Here is a 22,578-nt window from a genome sequence, read left to right on the forward strand (position 1 = left end):
TCAAAAACAGGTGCCTCGCCCACCGAAAGGTGCCAAATGTGGCACCGAAGGGAGGGAGGAGACAGATAAGCGGAAGTTCCACCTTTGAGTGGAACTCCAGTTTAAGTGATAATAGGTAGAGTTAGTATTTTATAGAAAAGTAGAATAAACACAATACACAAACAAATAAACAGGTCAATGAATACATTAGGTTAACTGATGGGAATATTAGCCCTACTTACGGCCATTGACTTACACCACAATTAGACTAACCCCATTAAACTAGTATATACAGCATTAATAAGGAATGAGGTTAAAAAGCACTTACAGGATGTAAGCGTAAAACAGGCTCACCAGAGTGGGGAAAGGGGAGAAGGCCATTCCGATCCGTCCCTGGAGTATCACTCGGGGTTGTGATGTTCAGATGCAGCTCCTCTGATTGTCCTGTGGCCACCTGGAAACAAATCAGCAAAAATTATGTCACCGGATGGAAGAGACAGTCAGACAGGCAGGCAGGCAGGCTATGCGCTCTGAGCTACGGCTCCTTTTACAGGATAGTAGAATGAGCTGTAGCTCCAAGCGCGCAGCCTGTCTGCCTGTCCGACTGTCTCTTCCATCCGATGACCTAATTTCCACCTGTGTTCCATGCTGGTTTGTTTCCTGGTGGCCACAGGACAATTAGAGGAGCTGCATCTGAACTTTACAGCCCCGTGGACAGTGTGATACTCCAGGGACGGATCAGAATGGCCTTTTCCCCTCTCCCCACTTGAAGGAGCCTGTTTCTATGCTGTATCCTGTAAGTGCTTTTTAACCTGTGTGCAATAAATACTTTTTTACTTTCAATAGATTTTTATTGAATTTTCAAAGAATTTAAACAATACTCCAACATGGAGAACAACATAAGGAGAATACGAGTAACGAAACATTGGTATAAACAGTTTCCAGTCCATAATACAAGGATTAAGTTGTGTGACATATTTTAGCGATAATGTACAGTGTCCAATGAGTCAGGAGTCGTGACAGGTCTCTTCCGTCCGGAACCCACAGGGATCAATGTCTCCAGGACAGAGAAGGACCTGCCCCACCTCCCAAGTTAATAAGGATCTCAAGACAATCTATTATCAGAGGTAAGATAAGGCCAAGCATCCCAGGATTTCTGGAATTTATTATATGTTAGGTTATTGACAGATAACGCTTTTTCAAGTAGGTAGTTTTCGTTCACTGAGTGTATGACTTCCGACAAATTCGGGATAATCTTTGATTTCCAATAAATACTAATAAATAAATAATAAATAATAAATAAATAATAATAAATAAATAAAAGCAATAAATACTTTTAATCTCTACACTTAGGTGGCGCTTTCCTGTTCTCTCCCTTCTTGTCAGTCCTCATGATTAGGTCTTCACAAGGCTCAGTCTCTGAACTCTGGTCCTAGCTCAGCAAACAAGCTTACTACAGCATAGTTCTCAGGCTCCCAGGGACACTGCAAAAGCACCCAAAGTTTGTATAGGCTTTGTCCTCTCTACCCCAGGGGGCAGACCCCAGAAACAGGTCTGCACCATCTCATTCCCCCTGCTGTTCTGCCCTAATCTCTGGTAATTTGCCCCGGAAAACACTGTATCTCTCCTCCTCCAGACACAGGGAATCCTGGGTATGGTAGTTCTGCAGCTATTCACTTGTATTGTACAATGCCCCCATTTAAGACTACATTTTCCATGATCCTCAGTGTCTGCATAGCAAGTCTTCTCCCCATCTCTGGTTAAGGTCCTCTGCAGCTAAGGTGGGAGGGGGGGCAGAAGCGAGCATGGGATCACACAGAGCCCCTCTGAATCTCACACTGCAGGGAAGCTCAGGGTGAGGATGAGGAGATGAAAGTGAAGGGAGTACATGCAGCCGGCAGCATACCCTGCTACAGTACTCTATCCAAACAAAACATTTTGGCTATAAATACACTCTAATACCAAAGTAAAATCTGCTATCAACCTCTGAATTTTATATTTTTTAATATTTTCTTATATTGTATAATGATCTAAAGATTACATGGAGCCATCCACATATGATTACAATTTGGAGTCTATTTATTAAAAAAAATTGCATAGCCATTCATCTAGTGACTCTGCATGTAAATTATTTTATTGTGTGAACTGGGCAAAAATAAATGTTGTTAAGGCTATTTTCTCTTCTGAGCAAAGTTTGTTTTATGTTTAGTAGTAAAATACCACTTTATGGTCACTAGATGGAGACAAGAAGCATAGGACATAAACTCGTATTTGTAACATGAGATACAATGTAGTAATTCTAGAGAGTGCTGGAGAGAATTGAAAAGAAAATGTATGCAACAGATGAAACCAATGGGAAATGATAACTTATCTACAGAACAAATAGAAAAATCTCAGCCGCTGCAAACTATACAAGCCCAGCGTGTATAAGTGATAGCAGTCTCAGCCTAACTCCTTCCAGGCCAAGCCTCCGACATGTTTCGCCCCAACCAAGGGGCTTAAGCTTAAGGGTGGACTCCTAGCCTTATCTGCACCATTAGTGGAACAAGCTGATTGGGGGACATAGAAGCCGAAGTGGAGACCCTAAAATTGGTTTAGGTTCACAGTAAGGAGCTTTTCTTACTGCTCTACGCTTACGCTGCAAGGTTACTCCACACTGCATCCCATTCATAAAATGCAGGCCATAGCGTGGAGCCTGTAGTGTCATGAAATTCTCGCTAATTGGAGGAGAGGCAGGTCATGTTATTTTGACAGGTTACATGACAAGGTTCTCCACCCAGCGTTTTATTTTTTTAGTCATTTTTAATGCCCTCCTTCTGCTCCAGAGTCCCAAAACAAGCAGCGCACAAAGCAGGTTTGCAAAGCACACTGCTGTGTTTCATAAATGTGCATTTTCTAAGTTTTATATAAAGCAGCAGTATTGGCGCGATAAAGCCATACTGCCTTAATGTATCCCGAAACATTGGAAACCAACTATGCCTGTCCAGATGGGATGTTCCACATAATAGAAATTTTCCCAATCCTATTTACAACACTAATAGTACAAGACCTTTATATAGCTAACACTTCAGTTAAACAGAGCAACCCCACAATATTCATCATTCTCTCTTATGGTGGCCACACATGCTTCAATGTTGTTATTCAATCATGTGATTCCTTCAAATCAATCAAATCCACAAATGATTAAATAGCCATAACGTCCCTTCTCATCGATTTATGTTGGCCATACTATCCTCATTTTTTTTATCTGATCTATGTGTGATTAAATGAAAACAACTGAATCCACAACCAATCGAATAGCCTAACTTCTTAATCAGTTGACTTTGACATGATTTAGACTAAAGTTGATCAGCCAGGACAAAAACATTATCAGCAGCGCAAAGATACTTTGTTCATGAATATGATCTTATTTCGATTGATCAGATTATGACATTACATGGTGGAAATAGAGATGAGATTGATCATTTAGAATTGTGAGTTGCAATTGCATCTTAAAATGTTACTAAACCCAGGACCCTGCATTCACTATATCTGGACTCCCACAGTACACAGAACATGGAAATGCAATTATTTTAGTAAATATAAACTAAATTTTTACCAAGGTGTACTACACTCCCCAGCGGTAGCAGAAAAATTTCCTGCAGAGGTCACCGAGCTGTACAAGGTGTGGAGAAGATGAGGGCACATACTTGCTAATGTTTTGGAGCTGCCTACGGGTGCCCTGCTTTTGGAGGGAGGTGGTTGAGTTGATTAATCATCGTCTCCAAATGTCTCTCCCTGTTTCACCGGAACTGATCTTACTGGGGATTCAGGATGACAAACTGAGGCCTAGATGTACTAAATTACTGCTTTGGTATCTGTTTTATTATGCCAAGAAAGAAATTATTCTTAGATGGAATTCCCATTCCCCTCCCTCAGTAGGTTCATGGGAAAAATCTATTAATGCTGCACTTTCACTATATAAACTAACATACAGTAGCTCACAAAAGTGGGTACACCCTTCACATTTTTGTAAATATTTAGATATATCTTTTCATATGACAACACTGAGAAAATGACACTTTGCTACACTGTATAGTAAGAAGTGTACAGCTTGTATAACAATCTAAATTTGCCATCCCCTCAAATAAATAAGTCAACACACAGCCATTAATGTCTAAATTGCTGGCAACAAAAGTACACCCTTAACCTCCCTGGCGGTATGATTCTGTCAGGAATTCTGTTCCAAAAAGCGGTACAATTCTTTTCATGGAAATTTGGCGTTATGTATTATAGGCCTACAATTCTTAGTAATTACTGACTTAAACCTGACCAAAACAAGTCTCTAGTAGACATCCCAGATGTGATAAATTTGAAACACAAACAAGTGAATTATAATCAAATCAATAATATTATTTTATTATTTAATATATAATATATATAATAAAATTATATTATTGATTAGATTATAATTCATGCGTTATATATTATATATATATATGTGTGTATATAGATATATATATATATATGTGTGTGTGTGTATATATATATATATATATATATAACGCATGAATTATAATCGAATCAATACTATAATTTTATATATATATATATATATATATATATATATATATATATTTATATAGGTATATATATATATATATATATATATTTTTGCATATATATATATATATATATATATATATGCATATATATATATATATATATATATATATATATGCATATATATATATATATATGCATATATATAATATAAAATGTGTTATGTGTTTTGTGCAACTTTTTTTTTTTTTTTTTTGAATTTCCCTCCCTAGTTCCACTCCCATGCAGCATTGCTGCTGCAGGGAACGGAACTAGGAAGTCCTCCTACCGACAGACGAGCGGCGGAGATCTCACTGGCGGTCACAGCAATGAGAGCTCATCGCTGGATCGCCAGGATAAGGTAAGAGAAGCTCCGCTGCGCTGTCTGCACGCTCTGCCCATTGACCCCAAGCGTGACTCGGGGATACCGCTAATAGCATAAAATTCCTACCCCGAGTCACGCTCGGGGATACCGCTAAGGCGGTTAAGTGAAAATGTCCAAATTGGGCCCAAAGTGTCAATATTTTGTGTGACCACCATTATTTTCCAGCACTGCCTTAAACCCTTTGGGCATGGAGTTCACCAGAGCTTCACGGGTTGCCACTGGAGTCCTCCTCCACTCCTCCATGACAAAATCATGGAACTGGTGGATGTTAGAGACCTTGTGCTCCTCCACCTTCCATTTAAGGATGCCCCACAGATGCTCAATAGGGTTTAGGTCTGGAGACATGCTTGGCCAGTCCATCACCTTTACCCTCAGCTTCTTTAGCAAGGTTGTGGTCATCTTGGAGGTGTGTTTGGGGTTGTTATCATATTGAAATACTGCCCTGCGGCCCAGTCTCCGAAGGGAGGGGATCATGCTCTGCTTCAGTATGTCACAGTACATGTTGGCATTCATGGTTCCCTCAATAAACTATAGCTTCCCAGTGCCGGCAGCACTCATGCAGTCCCAGACCATTACACTCCCACCATGCTTGACAGTAGGCAAGACACACTTGTCTTTGTACTCCTCACCTGGTTGCCGCCACACACACTTGACACCATCTGAACCAAATAAGTTTATCATGGTCTCATCAGACCACAGGACATGGTCCCAGCAATCCATGTCCTTAGTCTGCTTGTCTTCAGCAAACTGTTTGCAGGCTTTCTTGTGCATCATTTTTAGAAGAGGCATCCTTCTGGGAAGACAGCCATGCAAACCACTTTGATGCAGTGTGCGGCATATGGTCTGAGCACTGACAGGCTGACTCCCCCACCCCTTCAACCTCTGTAGCAATGCTGGCAACACGCATACATCTATTTCCCAAATACAACCTCTGGATATGAAGCTGAGCACGTGCACTCAACTTCTTTGGTCAACCATGGCGAGGCCTGTTCTGAGTGGAACCTGTCCTGTTAAAGCACTGTTTGGTCTTGGCCACCGTGCTGCAGCTCAGTTTCAGGGTCTTGGCGATCTTCTCATAGCCTAGGCCATATTTATTTAGAGAAACAATTCTTTTTTTAGTTTCTCAGAGAATTCTTTGCAATGAGGTGCCATGTTGAACTTCCAGTGACCAATATGAGAGAGTGAGAGCGATAACACCAAATTTAACACACCTTCTCCCCATTCACACCTGAGACTTTGTAACGCTAACAAGTCATATGACACAAGGGAAGGAAAAATGGCTAATTCGGCCCAATTTGGACATTGTCACTTGGGGGGTGTACTCACTTTTGTTGCCAGCAGTTTAGACATTAATGGCTGTGTGTTGAGTTTTTTTGAGGGGACAGCACATTTACACTGTTATACAAGCTGAACACTTACTATGTTACATTATAGCAAAGTGTCATTTCTTCACTGTTGTCACATGAAAAGATACAATAAAAAATGTATTAAAATGTGAGGGGTGTACTCACTTTTGTGAGATACTGTATATTAATAGGAATTGCCCTAAAAAAAATCGAGAAGATATGGCAGCCATGGAAAGCTTAAATTACATTGACCAGTGGTGGTTTGCTGCGTTGTCTATTGCGTATGGATTAGTTGGTTGATTATTTATTTATCCACTTTAGCCCCGGAGGATTTGGCTGCTCAATGATCAGGCCCTATTTTGCGATTCGGCACTGCGTGACTTTAACGGATAATTGCGCTGTTGTGCAATGCTGTACCCAAACTAAAATGACATCCTTTTTTTCCCACAAACAGAGCTTTCTTTTGGTGGTATATGATCGCCTGGGCGATTTTTATTTTTTGCGCTATAAACAAAAAAAGAGCGACAATTTTGAAAAAATAATAATATTTTTCTAATTTTTTAATATGAAATTCTCAAAAAACAAAATGTAAAAATCAAAATTTTTAACATTTTAGGCCAATTTGTTTTCTGCTACATATTTTTGGTAAAAAAAATCGCAATAAGCGTATTTTGATTATTTTGCGCAAAAGTTATTGCGTTTACTAACTACGGGAAAGATTTATGTAATTTTTCTTGTTTTTCTTTTTTATACTAGTGATGGCGGCGATTTGCTTTTTTTTTTTGCAGGACTGCGACATTGCCGCGGACAGATCGGACCCCTAACTGACATTTTTGACACTTTTGGGGGGTACCAGTGACTTTACTACAGTAATTAGTGCTAAAAATATGCACTGTTACTGTAAAAATGACACTGGCAGGCAAGGGGTTAAATGTGATCCTAGGGGCGTGATTCTAACTGTCAGCGGGCATGGCTTGTGAAGTAATCACAGAGACATGCGATCCTATATAGCAGGATCACATAGCCTCTGTCATCACTTCAGGGAGAATGACAGACGGCTGTGTTTACATCAGCTGTCTGTCCTTCTCTCTCTGCTGTGGGAGATCGCGAGTGGCCATCAGAGCCGCCAGTCACACGCGTTGGCTCCCCAGCTAATGAGCGGGGGTGGGAGTGCGCCACCGGCGGCGCGCACTCGCCCCCTACATTCTCCTGAGCGAGTGACGTAGTAATACGTCACTTTACCCAGGAGCGCCTGCCTGCCGCAGTAAAACTGCGGTGGGCGGGGCTGAAGTGGTTATAAAGGGTCTGTTAAAGCTGATTTGCAACCTACATATCTTAGTTTGATGGTGATACTCTGCTGCTTTGAGTTACTGTAAATGTGCACTGTACTCGCTTGATTACTTCCATGTTGCTATAATTGTACCATGTCGTGGTTTCAATAAATGAGCATTATGTTGAGAAAACATATATATATATATAAACGGCTAAATGTCTTTTCTCTTCAGCAGTATATAGCAGCCTTGTGACTTATATCATTGTCTGTTCAAAGCTTCCGGGAGGAATTTTCTGACTGTCCTATGAGACTGCATGACCCCTGACCCTCTGTCTGGATAGTGCTGATTGGCCCTGTGCTGATCACCTGCACTCTCCCAAGACAAAAAAAAAAAACTCTCTAGCAATACACAGCAAACTGAGCATGTGCAGCCTGACTCCATAGGCTATGTGTTATCAGGAAATTATCAGGGGACAGTGGAAGGAGGGGAGGATCTGTGCATACAGGATCAAACAGCCTTTTTACACAATGCAGAGGATTAACCCTTAGGTTCCACAGTGAGTATAACAAGCATGTTTTACTGCATATACACACTGATTTTACTTTTGTGGGTTTAGTAAAACTTTAACTGTTAATAAAAATTCACTTCCTCATGTGTGGCATATCGATTGAATGGGTTCTCGACTATAAATTGATTACTTCAATCAGGATCGTATTGATCATTTATTATGGCGTGTATGGCCACCATAAAACTGAATTCTGATTGATTGCTGTGAGGCAATCTATTGTCTGATATTGTTGCACTTTGTACAGATTTAATGACTAAATCAGCCAAACTGTAAGGAAAATGTTAATGTTCAAAAAGATAATTTTTCTAAAAACAAAATCTAAATTGCATCACAGACAACAGTTTAAAGTGATCCCAATGGCATTTTATTACAATATTCAATAGTAATAAAATGTCATATTGACTAAGACAGTTTTTATTACAGGCTGGTAATGTATATTACATCATAATGTTTCTGTAAGCTACAGACTCGGCACACTACATCCTCTGCAGGTGTCATGTTGTGCGTTCTACTCTTTTTCATAAGACAACACCCCTCCAGGGATGCCTTCTCTATTAACACATGAAGATGCCTTTTATGGCACTGCTAGGTGACAGAACGCTAACAGCTACTCGGCATTGTACTGTATGTTCAGGCTTCTATTACATCACACGCTTCCTGCTCTTCCATGGTGTATTAGTCATCGCTTCAATAAAAAGCACATGAAATGACATCACTTGCTTTGCTGTTTAACAAATCACGTGAAAAACATACACGGAACAACCTTTGTACAGTAGTATCTACAATTGCAGCAATACGGGAAGTACACATAATTCTACACAGTCATTCTTCCCAGGACACAATATGACAGCCTTGTAAAAGCAATTCATTGTCAGGAGTATACTGTAATTGAAATGCTTACTACTTTTCTCTAAGAAACCTATAGATTAAATCGTTTTGCTTAGTACAGTTGGAGCATTGCTTTAAGGCCTCATGCACACTGGACGCATTGGCCATCTCTCCTGGAAGGATGCCTTTCCTATTGGCAGCGGCCTTTCGTCAGAAAGAACGCTTAAAGCTTGTAAATTCATGTAACAGGTATAATGCTTTTGGACATATCAAGCACTTGGGATTTAATTCCTTCCATTGGCTAGAATTATTATTTATTCTGGCCATTGAAATAAATTAATGCTCAAGTGTTAACGCACGTTTAGACACATTTTTCTGCCAAAACTCCACTGCTCCTGGACGCGCTGGCAGTGAGTATTTTTTTCTGCCTCTAAACACCCCTGCCTCCAAACTCCTTTGAAAGACCTGTGTGTGCATAAACACATAAGCTAAAATGCAGGGGCGTTTAGAGGCAGAAAAAAAAAAAGAAGCCAGGCAACCCTAAGGCTGCATTAACCTCTTGCCGACCCCCCGCCATAGTATTACTGCGGCAGGGCGGCTCAGCTGCGCAAAATCACGTAGTACTACATGATTTCGTGCACAAGGTCTCAGTGGCGTGCATGCTGCCGCCGGAGCCATGCTCCCGCTGTGTTTAGACACAGCGGGAGGCGGGCTGCGGGAGGAGGGGCGGCAATTGCTGCCGGCCTCCTGCGATCGTCAGATAAACTGACAGAAGACCCGCCTGCTTATGTAAACAAAGCAGGCAAATCTTCTGTCACACAGGCAGGGAGAGATCAGGAGTTTCAGCTAAGCTGAAATCCTGATCTCTCTGTGCCTGTCACAGAAGCATTCCCCTACACAGTTAGCAAGCATACTTAGGCACACATTAACCCCTTTGATCACCCCCAGTGTTAACCCCTTCCCTGCCAGTGTCATTTATACAGTAACAGTGCATAATATTTAGCACTGATTACTGTATTAATGTCAGCGGGACTGCGACATTGCGGCGGACAGATCGGACCCCTAACTGACATTTTTGACACTTTTGGGGGGACCAGTGATATTACTACAGTAATCAGTGCTAAAAATATGCACTGTTACTGTACTAATGACACTGGCAGAGAAGGGGTTAACACCAGGGGTGAGCAAAGGGTAAATGTGTGCCTAGGGGGTGCTTTCTAACTGTGTGGGGGATGGGCTCACTGGATGAACACAGAGAACTGTGTTCCTAAATAGGAGGTACACAGGATCCCTGTGTTCATCACTGACAGAACAGCGGTCTGCCGTGTCTACAATCGGCAGACCGCTATTGTGATCTCTAGTGCTCTCTGTTTATGTACAATTTATTGTGTATAAGATACAAAATGGCAAACTAACAAAAAGAGCACATGAAGCTGGCTTTTCTCACGTATTGAGTATGTAATCGGAGTTGGCTGCCAGGTCTTGTCTTGTTGGAAGTCTCCGCCTCCAATACGTGTTGCGTCATACGTCCCAGACTATTGACTTCTTCAGTAGGGTTCTTCAGATTTCTGGCATCCCCTGCAACAAAAATGTCATTTTTGGTGAGATACTCCAAATAGGAACATGTCTAAAAGAATGCAGACCCATCAGATTCTCTCATTAGAGCCCTGCAGCTGCCACACCTGATAGATAATGATGAAACCACTCCCATTTGACCCACTAAGCACACAGGCACAGAGGAACAAACAATAATTTCTTCAGAATAACAAAAAGGTAGAAATCTGCAAAAAAGGTTGTTAAAATCCTTGCAATGTACACAGATCTCACAGAGGGAAATGTTTTTTTCTCAACAAAAGTGGAGTTAAGCTTTAAGCCTATAAAAGGTAAAGGAAAAAAATGCTGTTCCGTCATTAGTGTTTTATTTTCAAATAGGCATCAAATAAAGTGACAGCTGAAATCTGGTTGCTATGGGTAACATAATTGGTTACTTTTATATTTTTAATAATTGATAAACCCCATTGATTGTTCACATCATAAATATTAGAGATCCCAAATGGTCCTACAAACTGAACCACGGGAAATGTGCTAATTTGTATTTCACAGAAATAGTTGCATCACATCTCAGTTGAGCAAATTGACTTATTAAATGACTACCCATATACTGTAATCTCCCACTTGCAATCAATGATTCTGGTAGAAAGGCTGTGTCTGGCCAATGAGTTCCTGCTGACTTCCATGTACACTTCCTGGCCTCAATGCAGAGTGGGATGAATAAAACCAAAACATGGGAACTTTCTTTTGTCTGCATTCTGGAACACTACATTCTATGTTGCGAGTTAATATTTTGCTTCAACTCCTGCCTCCACAGGTGGCTGAAGACTAAGAAAGTTTAATGTTTTGCTTGAAACCTAGCAGTACTCCATGTACAATAATAAAGCATCTGAGTACATTGCAAAACAGAGACAGAGTGACTCAGAAAAACAAAGAGGTCATTTCATTTCATGCGCTGTTCCATCAGCTGACTAAACTGGATTGGCCTAGCTCCACTAAATAAAATCCTCTTCTGAAGAATTTACTTGAACATGAACTTTCACAACTTAATTTTTAAGCTTTTATACAGAAGCTTGAATTGTTAGAAGCTGGCCATGCAACCTGTAGGCTGAATTAAAAAAATGACCAGATTCCTCTATCCAAGCCAACAATAAAGATAAACAAATCTCCCCCTGCTGGGCTATTGTATTCTGAAAACCCGTGGTGGCTCGTGTTTGAATACCCAAACAATAGCTGCATCTGGTTGGATAGCAAAAGTTAGCAAAAACTGTCTGCTAAATCTGTTGGCCTGCTGTTTATACAGACATAGGTGCAACAACCATCCTTATATATTATAATGTAATTAGAAGTTCTGCCACTAGGTGGTAGTGTTCTTGTATCATGTTATGTTCTTTCTAGTGGAACTACATGGTTAGGATGACATTTCTTCTTTCTGTGTTTCTGCCATTTTTCAATAAATCAAGAACATCTTGACTGACAGAGTCATATCTTTTCTGCAGCAGCTTTTCAACAAGCTATGGGCTCTACAGCCCAAATACTGCTGCAGACGCAAATACAGTTCATGCAAAATTGACTGTAAAGAAGAAAAAGAGATGAAAGCAACATTACTAATTTTCTGACAAACCAGAATTACCAGTTTTGGAAATTTAAAATGAAGACGCTGCTGATATGAGAGAATACATAAAAGTGGCTGCAAAAGCCTAAACTAAGCCCATCTACAGCTTAGTGGATAGAGAAAGATTAAATAGCTCAAAGAAGCATTAATGCAAATATGCAAGTGTGAAACTGTATATATACTGTATATATATATATATATATATATATATATATATACTTTGCAGAGGCGGCTCTCTAATTAGGCAAATTAGGCGGATCTCCCTGCCATCAGCACCGGCCTTGTCTGTAAGTGGATTTGAGGCTGTGATCAAGAGCAGTTCACCAGGAGATTGGAGCTCACTGACAATTACGGATCCCAGTCAGATACTAGAGCCGCGGTGCTGACACTTCCCCCTCCCTCACAGACCACAGACGGGGAGGAGAGAGAGCTGCTTCTGCTCCTTCTCCCACCCTCTCCACCTGTGCTTGCCCCACCTCAGAGAAGATGATGTGTGGGTGGGAAGATTGCAGACCAGCAACAAGAAGAGAGAAGATGGCACCTGATCCCTTCATCCATCCATCCATCCCATTCATCCCATACATCCACTCCCTTCTCCTTCCAGTGAGTACTCCGATGTAAAAGGCACCCTTCCTCCAGCTCTTTCTTTCTCTTTGTTTGTTTGTTTGTTTCTTTCTTTCTTTCTCCCTCCCCTCTTTCTTTCTTTCTTTCTTTCTTTCTTTCTTTCTTTCTTTCTTTCTTTCTTTCTTTCTTTCTTTCTTTCTTTCGTTCTCCCTCCCCTCTTTCTTTCTTTCTCCCTCCCCCCATTCTTTCTTTCTTTCTTTCTTTCTTTCTTTCTTTCTTTCTTTCTTTCTTTCTTTCTTTCTTTCTTTCTTTCTTTCTTTCTTTCTTTCTTTCTTTCTCCCTCCCCTCTTTGTTTCTTTCTTTCTTTCTCCCTCCCCCATTCTTTCTTTCTTTCTTTCGTTTTCCCTCCCCCATTCTTTCTTTCTTTCTTTCTTTCTCCCTCCCCTCTTTCTTTCTTTCTTTCTTTCTTTCTTTCTTTCTTTCTTTCTTTCTTTCTTTCTTTCTTTCTTTCTTTCTTTCTTTCTTTCTTTCTTTCTTTTTCTTTCTTTCTCTTTCCCCACTCCCCCCTTTTTACCCCCTCCTCCTTCTCCCCTATCCCATGGTTTTCAGTCCAGCAAAACTTATATAGGCTTTTTAAAGAAAAGCATACAAAATGCGTACCATGTGCTAAGGAAGGTATATTTGTCCACTGGGTTTTTTATTTTTTACTATATAAGTGTAAAAAATACAGAAAATTTTGAAACAAAAACATATTTTTCTTAGCTTCTGTTACAAATTTTTACAAATAAATAACCTTTCTTCAGAAATGTGGGCCAAATTGTATTATGCTACATTACATTGGTAAACATACTCCAAATAGTGTATATCAATTTGCCTGTGTGTAAGTTAAAGAGCCTAAAAACTATAATACACTGTACATATTTAAAAAATTATTAATTCTGATGTGCTCACTGCCTGTCTTATTTTTTATACTTTTTATTTTTTTATAGTTGTAATTTTTTGTCATACCTTTTTTTGGAATATGAAAGAATTTCAATAAACATTTTTTTTTTTTTTTTTTTGCAAAGTTGTTGTTTTAAGTTGTCAAGGTATTTCTTACACAGAGCATATGCATACTTATTATAATTACACCCCAAAACACATTCTGTTAAGCCTCCGGAGTATGGAAGTACCCCATGTGTGAGACTTTTCCACAGCCTGAGGGCGTAGAAGGGCTCAAAATCCAAGGAGCACCTTTGGGCTATCAAGTAGCATAAATGACACATAAATTATGCATCAAATTTCCTGACTACCTATCACAATTTTGGAGGCCCTGGAACACCAAGACAGTGGAAACACCCACAAAATTACTCCATTTCGGAAAGCAAACACTCCAAGGTGTTTTCTGAAAGGCAAAATGAGTCTAATGAATGTCATTTTTTTGCCAAAATGACAATGATTTTTTTTTTTTTTTTTTGTTTTACAAAAAATGTATCAATTATTAAGTAATTTCGAACACAAATCATAGGTATACTTAGAATTACACCCTAAAACACATTCTTCTACTTCTCTCAAGTATGGAGATATTACATGTGTGAGATTTTTTCGCAGGCTAGCCACACAGAGGGCCCCAAAATGTACCTTGAAGCCTTCTAGGGGCCTAAATTATGCAACTAATTTCCTATCACATTTTGGAAGGCCTTGTAGCACCAGAACAGTGGAAACACATACAAAATAACATTTTGGAAAGCAAACACCCCAAAGTATTTTTAAGAGGTATGGTAAGTATTCTGAAAACTTTATTTTATTGCCACACTTTTTTGGAAAATGCAGAAAAAAAATTAAATTCTTTACACAAAGTTGTCAATTTAATGAGACTTTTCCTACACAGCATGGGCACACTTCAAATTACATCTCAAAACACATTCTGCTACTTCTCCCGAGTGTGTGAGACTTTTTCACTTTTTGGACTTTATTTGGATTATATACAGGACATTGGGGTTGATTTACTAAAGGTAAATAGTCTGTGCACTGCAAGTGCACCCGCTAGTGCACTGCAAGTGCCCTGCAAGTGTAGTTGCTCTAGTTCTGAGGGGACATGATTAGATGATAGAAATGAATAGAGCTTCCCCTCATTTCAGAGCTTCCCCTCAGATCTAGAGCAACTGCATTTGCAGTGCACTTCTAGTGCACAGTATATTTGCCTTTAGTAAATAAACCTCATTGTATCATGTGTATCATGCAAATCAACCAATTGTATCAAAACCAATGTACTGTAATGGTATCCTCTGTATGAGTCGTCAAAGAGTCCTCTGTAGGAGTAGTCATAATTTAGTGTAGCATTACCTGTATCCATCCCAGTTCGTATAGCCAAACAAGCCTAGCCTACTGGTATATGACTGCCCCCAGGAATAACATTTTAGGTTTCTAGGAAGTATAGGAGGCTTAAGAGAGGAAGAACAAAAGAGTTTCTGTTGTTCCAGGAGTGCAGTTGTCTACAGAGGATGGCTGGGTCTGGTGTCTCACAGAAATATAGTCAGTTGGACATGCAGTTGGGTCAGTTCCAGCCGCAGGCAGAGACAACACCAGCAAACAGGCAACAGATCGATTGAGGCGATAGACAGAAACGTGATCATTAAACAGGCCAAGGTTAATACAGATGGCAGTGCAGGCAACACTGCACTGGTATGGTGGTGACCAGGAACACTGCTGCTGACTTACACTGGTCTTGTGACACTAGGACTGGTGTGGAGACAATCAGGGACACCGTTGCTGGCTTACATTGGTGTGGTGCCAGGTGTGGCAGTGATCAGGGGCACTGTAACTGGTGTGGCGGTGATTAGGGACAGTATGCTGGTGTGGTGGTGATCAGGGACATTGTGAGTGGATGTTGGTGATAAGTTACACTGATTGATGTGGCGGAGAATATGGACACTGTCTAGCAACATTGGTCTGGTGACATTGTACTTCTGTGGTGGTGATCAGAGAAAATGTTTGGCGGCATTGACATACAGTGATATCAGAGCAACCGGCCATTGTGCATGAGCACTGTGATGACACTGCACTTGCTCTGGAGGGTATGTGAAAAAAAAATATACAGTATAGACAGACAGACAGACAGACGGACGGACAGATAGACGGACGGACAGACAAACAGACAGACAGACAGACAGACAGACAGACAGACAGACAGATAGATAGATAGATAGATAGATAGATAGATAGATAGATAGATAGATAGATAGATAGATAGATAGATAGATAGATAGATAGATAGATAGATAGATAGATAGATAGATTTTATAAAAAGTTTTTACAAAATTTTTTTTACATCTGGCTACTGGAGCAGTGCAGTGTTAGTCAGGATTTTTTTTTTTGTATGTAAACAATCATTCAAGCAGCCATTAAAAACTACTGCGATAGCTGTGATTGCCCACAGCTATCACATGGTACATGGCCGCTATGACTGGCCCTGTATCATGTGATTACTGACCAATCACAGAGATCACAGTAGTTCTCACTGACATTGTCAATGACAGCCTTTGTTTGCTAGTGAACATGGTATCGCTGTGCTTGGTCACAGCGATTACATGGTCCTTGGGTAGAGCACAGCAGCCCCGTACATTGATCGGTGATCCGCTGTGTCCACAGATCGCTTTGCTGCATGCCCCCAGGGGCGTGCATGAGGCGTACTTCTGGTAGGTTGTACAGTTATGTCCTCTCAGAATGACACTTGTCTCGCCCAGCCATATATGTACAGTGGCTGGGTGGATGCGCTTAAAGTATATGTATAGACAAAAGCTATTTTTGGCTTTGGATAGAGTAGGGAAAGGTTAAGACCCATGTCAGTTTTATTTTTTGCTGTCTATTTACCATTGGGGAAGTCTCCCTTCACTTCCTGTACTGGAAACACAACAGGAAATTAAAAAAAAAAAACTTCCAAAGTCAGGGAAATTCTCCTGTTCCTGGAACAGGTGTCCTCATTGGAAAAGTTCCTTGCTCTTGTTCTGGGGACAGCTCTAAAATTCTGGATGTCCTGTCACTTTCTTTCTCGGTGATATAAGTGATCATATAACAGCTATGGTTCAAACACATCTATAATGATTCTAAGAAAGTAAAGCACATGCTGTGGTGTTACTTATGGACTCAGAATAGCATTAGCTTTAAGGCAGAGGTGGAGAAGCTTGTTAGTGAGGGGCTCAAATGGTTTTCTTGGTGGCTCTGCTAGTGAGGGGCTCAAATGGTTTTCTTGGTGGCTCTGCTAGTGAGGGGCTCAAATGGTTTTCTTGGTGGCTCTGCTATCAAAGGATACATCTCTAACTTTCAGCATGCCTCATCACGGAATGCTGAACATTATGTCTACTACAAGTTGAGAGATACTGGACATATTCTTCCATCCAGTGAAGAGATGTTACCTGGTTAGTGTTGTTATATAATATAACAGGTAACACTCATCTCAGAGGTTACAACATACACTGACATAATTGGAATTACCACAAGGAAGATAAACAGTCTACTGGGATTATTCATACTCTCAGCACCTCTCACTATTCTTCATGACTGCTAACCTGTAAATGTACATATGTAAATTCTTCAGACAGAATAATAGGTAGAAAAGCCGGTACAGGTTGTTTTTTGAACACTATGTACAAAAATATCACACTACAGCTAGTGACTTGACATTAACAGTAACTATTCTTGTAGACTGCACAGGTAATACATTCTTGAAATTCCCAAAATGAATGAATTGACCACAAGACATGGTTGTGGTATGACACTGTAAAATCAAAACACACAACGCCTATCTACTGTATAGATTATGTATATGATCGTAAGGAATTAGCACATATCTCAGAAGCTACTCATGTTTATAAATTGGGGGGAATCCAGTGTACATTCTGATCTGTAAAAATCTCCCAAATAACTATTAAACAGATTATGAAAATGAATACGTAGGTAAAGCCAAAACTTTTCTTCTTGGATAGAGTAGTAAAAGGTAAAAAAAAACCCTCTGGTTTTTTTTTGTTTTTTTGATGCAATGTGTTCCATTGATTACATTTTCCTTTATTCTCTCATAGCTCCCAACTGTCCTTGATTTTGAGGGACTGTAACTGATTTGGAACAAAGTCCCTCTTTTCTCCTCATTTGTCCCTCATTTTAGTCTGATCTATATAGTTGTATATAAAATGTATATTTTTTCTTTCAAAAAGTGTTTCTCCGCTCTCCCCGTTACCTACCTCTCTCTAATGTTAAAGAGAGGGTCCCCCCTATATATTTTTTTTTTTTCCTTTTTACTCACTCCTATCTACATAAAGAAGACCTGGCCCCTCTCGGGGGGGGGGGGGGGGTCCTCCCATGGCCCGGATACAGCATGATCCCCTAGGGGGTGTCTGGAGCTTGGGATGATTCCCCCTGAGTCCTATGTATCCATTGCAATTTTCCTTATGACCGTGCCAGGTCTCTCCCATAAGAGTTATCCTCCCAATTATTTTCACCCTTGACAATACTGTGTTGTTTCCTATTTGCTATTTCGTTTTTTTTTTTCCTATTTTTATGGCCATACTACCTGTTTAACTGTATCCTACATTTATATGGTCATTGTAAACCAGTTGTTATTTACATGTTTGTGTTTACCAAGAAATTTAATAAACTGTTTTGAGAGAAAAAAAAAGTGTTTCCCAGTGCTAAACCTTTCATCTTATTTCTAAATGTCCGCATTTGTAAATGTCAAAAGCCAGTAAAAAGGAATAGTAGTGATAAAAAACAAAACAAAAAAAACACTTATGGGTTTTTTTTTTGTATAATTTTCCTTTAAGGGGGCATGGCAGAAGGAGTGTCCTATGCCTACATACATTTGCTAATAGGTGTCCCTCGTTCCCATCTCAAACAGTTGGGAGGTATGTTCTCTGTCTAGGAGATGCAACGGGAAGTCAGAGGAAATCTCTAAAAAGTGTGCTTCTTTCTGAAGCAGTAGTTATACGAACAGATGTCTTAATTGAAAGCTTTACCCTAACCTTGTTCTAGTGGCAACTCTAAAAGTTTGGATTTATCGCTTTAGGTGCTTTTCCACTGATGTGGTGTGGTTGTCCCGCACCGTGGGTTTTATGCAGGTTGCCTGTACTTTGCCATAGACTTCTATTGCATTGAGCAAATTTGGTCCATTTTCTGAAAGCGCTCCAAAAGCCCTGCATGCAATAGAAGTCTATGTCAAAGTGTAGGTAATCTGCATTAAACCCACGCATCAGTATTAAAGCGCTTTTCTGTCTTGGTGACTTTAACCACAATAATAAATGGAGAGGGTGCTGAAACAGACATAAAAAAATGTACAGTGATTCTCCCTACACTGAAAAAAAGCTTTGACGTTTTAACGTTTTAAAACATGTGTACCCACAATTTACAAGTTTGACCTTCAAAGTCTTGTTTATTACTCTCCTTTGTCAGAACTGGGAGCTGTGTATTATATAGTGAATAATATATATATCATACATACAGTATATATAGTCTCATACATACACAAATACTGAGAGAGAGTGTTATGGGTCCTGATATTTGAATTACAAATTGTATCTGTTTTCATTTAAATTGCTATAATTAATATATTTAGCCAATATTTATTTAATCTTATTTTACATTTAGCAAAATCAGATACAGCAGAATGGAAACACAGAAGGAATTTCATCTGGATCTGCACAACAGACAGCTCCACAGACACCGCCTAACACTCCAGATCCTCGAAGTCCTCCAAACCCCGAAACCATTGCACCAGGTACATGTTCTTATGTTAAACGCTGTGGTCTCTTTATAACTTGGGCTTTAATTATCTTTAACTTGCAGGGTCTTTAGCTGATCATATTTGGTATGGGTCAGTCCCCTCACTAGTGATAATCACCTATTAACGAGAAAACTAAAAAAATGGCAGCAAGCAAAGAAAGTCAAAACTCTATCTATTTTCTAGGTTTACTAAAAACAGAAATTTAACGAAGGTATATAATGCATACCTTAAAGTATAAGTTCACTTTTTCAGAAAAAATGAAAAGGTGAACTCACACTGTACACCCCTACTGGGAGAAAGGAGACTGAATAAATGCCCCCTTTTACCTAAAGGGGGCCAATGAATTAATTTAGCCTAGGCAAAGTCTTTAATTTGGAGTTCAATAGCTGTAATGGTAAAAGGTATCATCTTTTTAAAGCCACACCAAGAAAAACTCTGATTCTTTTTTTCTTGGTCATTGAACTTTGCATTAGACTTTTGCTTTTTGCATTTTTGATTGAATAAGCCTAACAGTTTTCTATAGGTTTAAAGGATAATGAGGACCGACTAAATCTCTCTTGAATACAAACCAGATGATACTTATTACAGTTATATAATGCCATAGCCATAGCCAATGCTGAACCCTCATGCTGTGCCGCATTTCTGATATAATGTCAGACATTACAGTAGAAAAGATAGCAACTACATTATAATAAAATTTTTTAGGTTTTCAACATCTCTTTGATTCTATAAAAATTACATACAATACAACTGTTTTCATTAACAATAATAAAGATTTTTTTTTTCACTAATGCTTTTATTGGTGGCAAAAAAAGAGCTGTTACAAAATGATAGCATATTATGTAACATATAATGCACAGTTACGTTTCAATGAAAATGATCACACTTGCCCATTTTGTATATTCTACCCATTCATTATTCTTATTAGTCACTCAGTAAAATACTGCATGAGCAAACTCCACAGACCCTTCCTGTTAAGAGTTGTATGTATACAGCTGGCATAAGTCATTAGATAGTGGTAGGATGCACACACCAGCTGGAGAGAAGTCCAACTCTGCTCACTGAAATTTCCACCTGAAAAGGAGAGACGGGGGATTGTGTTCTAACCCAAAGCAAGGTGTTACCAGCACACCAATCCCTCGCTCAATGGAACTTTATTAAATCAACATGGAAAATAGCAATGTTTCTGGGCCCTGCAGGGCCACCTTTGTCATACAATATTAATGTCACACATTACTTCTCTTCTTCTATGACGTCAAAGCAACACCCCCAGAAGATTTACAGTCCAAATACCATCTGGTGAACTGCTGGGACATCTCAGTCCTGTTCTAATTTGAAGGTGTGCATAGACACACTTGACACATTAGCAAATTAGAAATTAGACTAACTATACTGCGTATACGGTTATTTTATGTAGAATGTTGTTAATTATAATGTTAAAATGAAGGGGTTTGGGGTACGTGGTGGTTTTCTGATATCTTCTTTCTTGCTTATCTAGGATACACTGGTCCACTTAAAGAAGTGCCACCAGAAAAATTTAATGAGACAGCAGTTCCTAAATACTACATGTCCCCTTGGCAAGAAGCTATTGTCAATGAACCAGAACTACTGGAAGATTTGTACCCCAAGATGCCCACACCAGGGGATACGATGCTGCCTCCTGACTACAGAAGTTTTAACAGGTAGATATATTACATTTTTGTACTACTCTGCCATGCTGTTTTCAAAACTGCCAACTATGAGGTTGTTTAAGAAGAATTCTTGCCAAATAGAATTTAGCACTTTAGGTATAAATGTAACATATTAAGCAATAACACATTGCAATGACAATAAAATACACTTGACACATACAGTACGTACAGACCAATTTCACAACATAGAGCTAAGATCCAAAGATACCTATTCTTAACAATTGCCCTTAAAATTCCTTTAAGACATTCAGTAAATTATTTTTATGTATTTATTGATCTTTATTTTATCATTTTTTATATTTTACTACGTAGATGTCTTTAGTATACTTTTTAACATCAGATCAAAGACTGCATCAGTACATGTACATGGCGCTCATAAATCACCACCTTGACCAGCCTTTTCTGTTTAATTTCTCCACTCATCTGATAAATATGTGATAAAAGGGTGATAAAAGGAGGATAAACCTTAGTTGGCAATATCTGATGAAATAGTAACTTCTTGAACTCTACAAAACTCAAACCTATACAAGGATAGATAGATAGACAGACAGACAGACAGACAAACAGACAGACAGACAGACAGACAGACAGATAGACAGATAGACAGATAGACAGATAGATAGATAGATAGATAGATAGATAGATAGATAGATAGATAGATAGATAGATAGATAGATAGATAGATAGATAGATAGATAGATAGATAGATAGATAGATAGATAGATAGATAGATAGATAGATAGATAGATAGATAGATAGATAGTAGAGTATCTCACAAAAGTGAGTACACCCCTCACATTTTTGTAAATATTTTATTATTCCTTTTCATGTGACAACACTGAAGAAATTACACTTTGCTACAATGTAAAGTAGAGAGTGTACAGCTTGTATAACAGTGTATATTTGCTGCCCCCTCAAAATAAATCAACACACAGCCATTAATGTCTAAACCACTGGCAACAAAAGTGAGTACACCCCTAAGGTAAAATGCCCAAATTGGGCCCAAAGTTTCAATATTTTGTTTGGCCACCATTATTTTCCAGCACTGCCTTAACCCTCTTGGGCATGGAGTTCACCAGAGCTTCACAGGTTGCCACTGGAGTCCTCTTCCACTCCTCCATGATGACATCATGGAGCTGGTGGATGTTAGGGACCTCCTCCACCTTCCATTTGAGGATGCCCCACAGATGTTCAATAGGGTTTAGGTCTGGAGAAATGCTTGGCCAGTCCATCACCTTTACCCTCAGCTTCTTTAGCAAGGCAGTGGTCGTCTTGGAGGTAGGTTTGGGGTCGTTATCATGTTGGAATACTGCCCTGCAGCTTTGTCTCTGAAGAGAGGGAATTATGCTCTGCTTTAGTATGTCACAGCACATGTTGGCCTTCATGGTTCCCTCAATGAACTGTAGCTCCCCAATGCCAGCAGCATTCATGCAACCCGAGACCAT

The 22,578-nt window shown here is 39.5% G+C and overlaps 1 protein-coding gene across 1 annotated transcript in view; it reads left to right on the top strand.

The window, feature by feature from the left end:
* MYOZ2 (myozenin 2) overlaps positions 1–22,578 on the top strand; it is a 167,083-nt gene that overhangs the window by 116,092 nt on the left and 28,413 nt on the right. The window contains exons 4-5 of the mRNA XM_082243004.1: positions 19,307–19,436; positions 20,941–21,124. Coding sequence (XP_082099130.1) covers positions 19,307–19,436; positions 20,941–21,124 — 314 coding nt within the window. The remainder of the gene's footprint in view (positions 1–19,306; positions 19,437–20,940; positions 21,125–22,578) is intronic.

The sequence above is a fragment of the Pelophylax lessonae genome, assembly GCF_965119305.1.
Source record: "Pelophylax lessonae genome assembly, chromosome: 1".
NCBI lineage: Eukaryota > Metazoa > Chordata > Amphibia > Anura > Ranidae > Pelophylax > Pelophylax lessonae.